Consider the following 7721-nt stretch of genomic DNA (forward strand, 5'->3'; position numbering starts at 1 on the left):
GATGGTGGCCAAGAACGAGATGTGGGCAGCTAAAGACGCAGCAACGAGGGCACGGGCAGTTGACGAGTCGAAGAAGTACAAGAGGTCGCTTGTGGAGATCGGTGTGATGCTGTCGATCAGCGCCATCTACATCCTCCTGAGCTTCCTCGTGCCGGGGATGTCCTGGCAGCACCAGATCATGTGCTGGCAGAACGCGATGATGGCCTTCGCTTTCACCATGATGTTCACCTGGATGCACCTGAGGACCTTTCGCTGGTCCATCCACAAGACTGAGTTGCCTCTGGTTTAAAGGGGGCGGGGGAGGAGGGTGCCATGGGTGGAGGAGAATATGTAGCCTGATGGCCTGGAATATCTAATTATGTAAGGAGGTGTGCCATGATCATGGATTCAGGAATTTTATCCCTAGTTGCTCTAAGCCTTTGACTTCTGTACTTTGTTAGATGAGGATTACTTGGGTTTAATATGATCTTTGGTAATGTGGCTGCCCAGGTATGAGTGCATTGCTGTTCGAGGTCTCAATCGGTAACAACACACGGGAGTTAATGCCTATTATGCTCTGTTATGTTATGCCATGAATATTGTGATTAGCTTGGTATAATGGATCAGTACATGGTTGTGAAATTGCTTCCATGCAAACTCACTCCCATTATTATGGCCGTGAAATTGACTTATTTGAAATACTAGCAGGTACATATGTGTCTGAATCTTTAGTCTATGTACTGTGCAAGCTTAAGTTAAGTCTATTGTAGAGAACTTATAAAAGAGCTATTTTCGCCAACACTTTGGCAAACACAAGCATAGCTCTTCTACAAGTACCATCTCTCAGGCTTTGCATAGCACTTGGGTAAACTAAAACACTGCAGTATGCAGTTCGGGAAACAGAATATATAGCTCCCTTACAGACCAAAATATTTCCTTGGCCAATCTGCTCATCACCACCCATTACATGCTTCCTGTGAATTTCCTTTAACAACCTCAAGTTCTACCAGCGAAAACAAGACTCTAGCGTAACCAGATAACCTGTGTTCTATCAATTTGTGCTGTCAATACTTTGAAAGAAAAATGAAAGCAATGGTGCATGACGCTTCCATTTTTCTTCTTCTTCTTCAAACTTGTTAGTTACACTTGCAGTATGTTCAAGCGTTGCGACATAATTTCACTGGATCAGAGTGCAGTTATGAAACCTCTTGTACATGCACTGTCAAAGAAGAAATGATCCCAGATTTTGCACACCACTTTGGCAAACTAAAACATTGCAGTACACACTGAAATGTCTAGCGCATGATAAAGCTAATAATTCCTAGGTTTTCTCCCTGTTAGGAAATATAGCTTCGCTTTCACTTGGATCATAACCAGATTTCCGCTGCAAACGACAAAATAAACACACAAAGGGTAAGATACGCTGAGGAGGAGAAAACACCGCAGCAGAGCGCATGTGATGGTGGTAATCACGACAGGCCAAACAAGCAAAGTGTTTAGCTCGCTGCAAGACGCAACAGAACATTGACAATTTACAATGTGCAATAGGGCGAAACAGATTGTTGTGACAACTTAACAGCCTTTTCTTCCACTTTGAGCAAAGCATACTAATACTAATATGGAAAAAAAATCAGACTCTTCCAAGAACTGAATTACTGTTAACTCATTTGCTTTTATCATTATTTCTATGTCTCAGGCTCTCAGCCCTTTAATTTGTCTTCCAGAGTCCTCAATGCCAGCTTAAACTTGTATGCTTGCAGGAAGGACAACTTGCAGAAAAGGTTATAATAAATACAGTTAATACTGCTACCACGTACTAGAGGAAATGCAGTCACCTACTGCTCTTCCTTGATGCCGCCCTGGTCACTCTCGGCATAGGTGCCATCCATGAGCTTCCTGGTATAATTCTTCTCCCCATTGCATCTCTGTTTCAAAGTAAACATAACAAAGGTCAGGACGGAGATAATTAAGTATCCTAATATCAAATGGACAACAAAGACGACTGGCTAGTACAATGACAGGAAAATATTACGTACGCTAGAAAGTCAAAATGGCATTTATTTTTAAACTCCAGGGGTATAGGTTAAATGTCTTGATATCGCATACATGCAACTTTCCACTATACAGCACTGCAGTAAAACAAACCTCTAATCGTAGAAGAACAAATGACAAGCAATCACAAGTTAGCCACAGTCAACTTGTAGCATTGTCCACTGGAAGGAAAATTTTCACTACGATATATCTGAATTAGGAACCATGCATAAGAAATATACAATCCACTAAACAAGCATCCTTCCAATATATACATCATCATACTGAAAAAAAATTCTACTTTTGTAGTCCAAACATTTTAGTTTCGCATTTAAGTGCGACTGATAGTTTAGAGAACAGTGATGCAGCAGAATGATGGTCCAAGCTAAGATAACAAACAAGCCATTTTTCACCGCCACCATGAATTTACTACTCCCTTCGTCCCGAATTACTTGTCTTAGATTTGGTCTAGATACGGATGTATCTAGACACGTTTTAGTGCTAGATACATCTGTAGCTAGACAAATCTAAGACAGTAAATTGGGACAGAGGTAATATTATGAAACTGTGAGAAGAACAAATTCAGAAGAATGCCATACGTTGTGGAACACAAGTGTTAACAGAAGTAACCATTCCCAGTATCCTGCCTGTCGTAGTATCATACTTCAGTACATGTCAAGCAAACGACAATGACAGCCATCGACACTATCGAATCTAATTCTCTAACTAGTCTTGAGTCCATATAAATCCTTCCATTCTCTAAGAGCATCTACAGCCGGACTCCCCAAATTGACCAGGCGGACGCAGGACCACTGACCTGACAGGAGAGAGAAGGAAAAAGTTGATCCAACCGGACCCCACTCAAAGCCTCCCTAAACGTCCGGGCTGTCCAACAGTCCTCATATTGCCCCCATTTATCAACAGAACAAACACCTAAAGAATGTGGAGGACCTATGACATGCATGTGTCGATTCCTACGACACTGTGCATACTGATAATGCATAAATCAACATGTCTAATTTTGCAATATTTGTATAGACTCAGTGGCTCCATGTTTATGTTGTTTATTTTTTTCGTTAAACATTATAATGCTACAATGGATATAAAAAGTAAAAATTTTGTTCCAAAGTCATTATATATGTCACACATGGAAGCTTTTCAAAATGTTCTCATACATAAAATAAAGCATACACAAATTCTACCTTGGAAAACTGTCACCCCTTTCTGCAACAAGATGTTGCAGTCTTGACGAAGCAAATATATTTTTCAACCAATACAAAATTCTAAGCTATGGTGTCATGATGTGCCCAGCCTGTAAAAACGATGGATGGGTGTCTCACCCTCTTCTTCTTTCAATATAAGATACGCATACTCATGCGTATTCTAGAAAAAAAATCGAAGCTATTATCTTTATACATACAGTTTGCATGGGCCATCTAAAAATATGTTTCATGGGACCATTCTTGCTGACAGCTTCTTCTTTGTTGAGACTAGGGAGATGCATTTAAGATATTTACTACTCCCTCCGTCCCATAATATAAGAGCGTTTTTGACACTACTATATTTTATGGGACGGAGGGAGTAGTATCCAGAATTTGTTATCTGACCATTAACGCAAACTACTCATTTCACTAAGGAATTAGGAGTCAATTACTTGATATGACTGTTTAAAGCTCCACAGTTCACTTCACTAAGGATAGGAGAAGTCGGTTAGTTGATCTGACTGTTTACAGCTCCGCAATTTTTCAGAATATCCTAGCTCTCTTCAGATTCAGATATCTGAATGACTATCATGATACGCAAAAAGGATGTGAATTCTGAAATGCATGTTGTTATATGTTCTTAAACATTTAACAAGCTTAGGAAAAACATCGTCAAGCTTGTGACAAGAAAAGATGCGAAAACTCGCCATTATTATCATCCCTTGATCTTTTAGGCTTGTTTAAGGAAATAAGCACGGCAAGATCACTTCAGGCAAAATGTGCAACAACTGCAGCTGAAGCCTGATTTTGAAGATTGCAAGTTGGTAGGGCGTCAGTTGTCATTAGGATCGGTCCACCTTTGCCATGTACTAATTTTCATATATATTATTTATTACGAGTTGTTCTTTTACTTGATTTTAGCATCTGTTGGCAGTCCTTATACCAAAAAAATAGCAAGCGTCAAATATATTGTGAACAAATCATGTTAGAATTTTTCTTTTCACTGCACTATTCCTTAGTACAAATGATACCCAAGCAGATTCTTTGCCTTAGGGGCCCGTCATATTTAAAGGGACTCTTGCGTAATCTTTTGGCAACTAGGAAAATTCTATTTTCTTTAATCTATCCACATGGTCCTTCTCGACGCGCAAGGGACACCCTCATCATCCATGCAACACCCGTATTACAAAAGTGTGCCCCCTATAATGAGCACCAATAAGCGCCATGTAATATTACCACAGTACACAAGTGATTTCAAATCTTCTTATGGCAAGCATTCTTATGGAAAACATATTGTTAAAATATCTCAAAGGAATCAATCATATACCTAACACATTTCGACAGTGTAATGGACATACATTACAAATTCTGTAAGCTCAACAACGGCAGTATACATTCATGCAAAAAAAAGGGCAGTATACAGATAATCCAAGGGCCAAAAGACAAACCTTGCAGCATCATACTTGAGCGTTGGGAATGTGGGAGGCCAGATCATCATAAAAGGATGGATATTAAAACCCAAACGACCATTTTTTGCTTCATACACCTTACGCAGTGTCCTGCACTTGATGTCCAACTGGAGTGCACATTCACCCATCTTCAAGAACACAAAGTCACCATAGTCCACCACCTGGTTCAGTGTTAGGAGTCTATTCATCCTCGATTGTGCAACATGAATTCCTCAAGTTAGCACACATCTCACGCAAAAAAAAGGTATCCACCAGTGACCAGTTTCCCCCCTTGTAGAGCCAGATGCGAAGTTGAAACTCCTCAACATGGATGAGATATACACCAGAAGCATCATGAGCACGTGCCAACATAGTGGTGCCGGTGACGCCATGCGCCACACCTTGCGGAAGCCGAATTGTAGAGAGACTCAAGTCCGACAAATCCAAAACAATAATGGCACTCTCGGCAGCCGCCATGTAGATTTTATTATCAACGAGCACAGCTTTCAGTTTCCATCGTGGTTCAGGGAAGTTGTCTATGTCCAAGAGATGATGCGTCCATCGGGAACCATCTTGCAACATATATACGTGTAGGATAGATTCTGTTTCTGCGCGCCTGCTAGACTCCACATACAAGTAGTAGTAGGACATGCCATCCCCTTCTTCTTTGGAAAGAACTTGTTTGAAAGTGCAGTTACGCTCGAGTCCAGGGCGTGGGAGTTGTGGGAGGTTGGATAGATCTCTCTCGGGGCACAACAGGCAGTGCACTCTGGCTGAGTTTCCGCTTCTGCCATTGTACAAGGTGAAGAAGATGCTGCCGTTCTGGCAGTCCTGGATTGTAGCAGACCTGGCATTGTTGGTTTCCAATTTGAAGCTTGCACGGCGGACGACAACAGCAAGCTCTGGGGGCTGAGGCAGCACTGGGACAACACTGATGTCAAGCCGGGCGGAAGATCAAAGTCGTCGATGTAGAAGCCGAGGAGGCGGGGCGGGTGGAGCTCGCGGAAACGGCGAAGGAAGGCGCGGTCGGAGGCATGCCCTAGCCAGCGCTTGCAGACGAGGGCGGCGCAGACGAGGGTGGTGGGGAAACCGACGCGGAGAAGGATTTCGATGAGGAGGTCGTCATCGTCGAGCACCTTGGATACGGTGACTGCTGCGGCCGCCGGTGGCTGCCTCTCGCCTCCCATTTCTTTATTGGCGTCCGTGGGGAACGGGGTGGAGGAAGAGGAAACTGTCTGTATACCATTGCAATTTTTATCAATCTCTAAAATACCACTAAATATTTCGCTGTTGCGAAAATACCACTACTTTGAAAGTTCACATCCAAAATACCACTAAATATGTACTAACTGAAGCTAGCAGGGCATGGAAAAGACAATTCAGCCGTACCTGTTCACAAGATGGATTCTTCATGCCTTGTCTCCTTTTGTCACATCAATTTTCAGCAGCATAACGGCTGTATAACAGCAAGATGACATACCTAAACCCTAACATTTTAAAGACGATATAAGCGCAGCACCTTTAACAGAACTACAAAAGGACTGTCCGATGTTCAGAGTTCACACACACAAGCAAAAGACACGACAAATAAACTCTAGAAATGAAAGAGGAGGAGAAAGGGATTCACACTTGGCCGAAATTTCTTCCAAGATCGCCATGGACGAAGGCTGCAGCGCTTGTGGGGCGACGGTGGAAGAGGGCCTGGGGCCGGTGCCGAACAGAGGGGTTAGCGGCCGCCCCTCGTCGACTTGTAGCAGAGGGCTTGGGAGCTGGAGGTCAGGCTCCGCCTCCGCCTCGCCCAGCGAGATCTGTGGGTAGGCGACGCTGGCTGGCTTTGTGCGGCGGCGGGATGGGGAAGAGGGCACCAGCACCACCACCACCATGGGGATTGGGGAAGAGATGTGTGACATGTTCATGGGCCTAGCGTGACAATTCCGGCCCATCAAACTGTTAATCCAACTCTCCCTAGAAAAAAGGTCACTGTCAATGGAGATGAATTTCCTACTTCTGCTTTCACTACTGTATTTGAGTATGTGTTGCATACCTCAAGTCTAACAGTTTGATTGTTCGCTCTTAAAGTACATACTCCCTCCATCTCAAAAATAAGTGTCTCAATCTTATTACGAAATTGTTGTGCGTACGATGAATAGTGTGTACGACTTTGTACGATGTGATCTCACTCGTACGTCCAGTTGATCGAATGGCTGCTGAGGACTGTCGTACGCAAAATCGTACAAATTCATCGTACGTGTAGCAGTTCTCATCTTATTACAACTTTATACTAGAGTTAGTACAAAATAAAGACATTTATTTTAGAACGGAGGGAATATATGTGTACGCAAGATATTTATCATGATGTTTCCAGAATGAATTATTTAACCCGAGGATAGAAACATGACCTTCTCTTAATTTCTGGGCTCCTATAAAAGAGCTAACCATGTTAGCTTCCCTCTTATGAAGTACTCCCTCCGTCCCCAAAAAATTGTCTTAGATTCGTCTAGATACGGATGTATCTAATACTAAACCATGACTTGATAAATCCATATTTAGACAAATCTAAGACAAGAATTTTGGGACGGAAGGAGTACTCTAATACACAGTTTACCGCGTGGAATCGGAAGATGAAGATTTGTCATGGTCTTAACCCGCTGTTGGAATACCAGTCTGCCATAATGGGGGATACTTTAAGAACCAAGAAGATGAACACTAAAAAAAAAGTCAACTAGATGCATATGTTAATTTGTTTTCTCAGGTTTAACCAAAGTATTCCCCCTTGACTTTGTAAGACTACCAACACCACAAAGTAGCACTCCCTCTGTAAAGACGGAGGGAGTATTTAGCAGCAATGGACTGGCAGAAGCTCAAACTATTATGCTTGAAGCTGTGGCACGAAGGAAGGTCCATCCAAGTGCTTACTGTGACCGATTATTACACATTAAACTTGTGACCGATTATTACATATATTATCATAACACATGGAACTTGCAACAACCTGTTTCATACAAGGTGCTTCCAAATTGATTGCACGTAATAACAGATCAATCAACTAGTATGAAATAAG

At 42.4% G+C, this 7721-nt stretch overlaps 1 protein-coding gene across 8 annotated transcripts; it reads right to left on the minus strand.

Annotated features, from left to right (window-relative positions):
- Positions 1-1063: 1063 nt before the first annotated feature.
- On the minus strand, positions 1064-6569 carry LOC123122565 (uncharacterized). 8 transcript variants are annotated; one of them, XR_006460277.1, is made up of 5 exons: positions 6290-6569; positions 6050-6147; positions 4661-5895; positions 1819-1904; positions 1064-1363 (listed from the first exon to the last, which is right to left on the minus strand). XR_006460277.1 is itself a non-coding variant. In XM_044542773.1 (5 exons), exons 2-5 carry the CDS (start codon positions 6071-6073, stop codon positions 1291-1293), a joined length of 369 nt encoding a protein of 122 aa, XP_044398708.1. In that variant the 5' UTR covers positions 6074-6147; positions 6290-6569; the 3' UTR covers positions 1064-1290. The 8 variants fall into 8 exon arrangements, 4 of the variants coding, with proteins under 4 accessions (XP_044398708.1, XP_044398709.1, XP_044398707.1 ...); XR_006460276.1 differs by having other exon boundaries at positions 1797-1904; XM_044542773.1 differs by having other exon boundaries at positions 1815-1904; positions 4661-4842.
- Positions 6570-7721: the final 1152 nt, after the last annotated feature.

This window comes from Triticum aestivum, chromosome 5D (genome assembly GCF_018294505.1).
Source record: "Triticum aestivum cultivar Chinese Spring chromosome 5D, IWGSC CS RefSeq v2.1, whole genome shotgun sequence".
Taxonomy (NCBI): Eukaryota; Viridiplantae; Streptophyta; class Magnoliopsida; order Poales; family Poaceae; genus Triticum; species Triticum aestivum.

Bases quoted from the DNA above. Each gene is read 5' to 3' on its own strand.
- LOC123122565 (XM_044542771.1), bottom strand. From the start codon at position 6,073: ATGAAGAATCCATCTTGTGAACAG. The intron at 5,896-6,049 runs GTACGGCTGAAT...AATGGTATACAG, and splicing joins AGAATCCATCTTGTGAACAG to ACAGTTTCCTCTTCCTCCAC.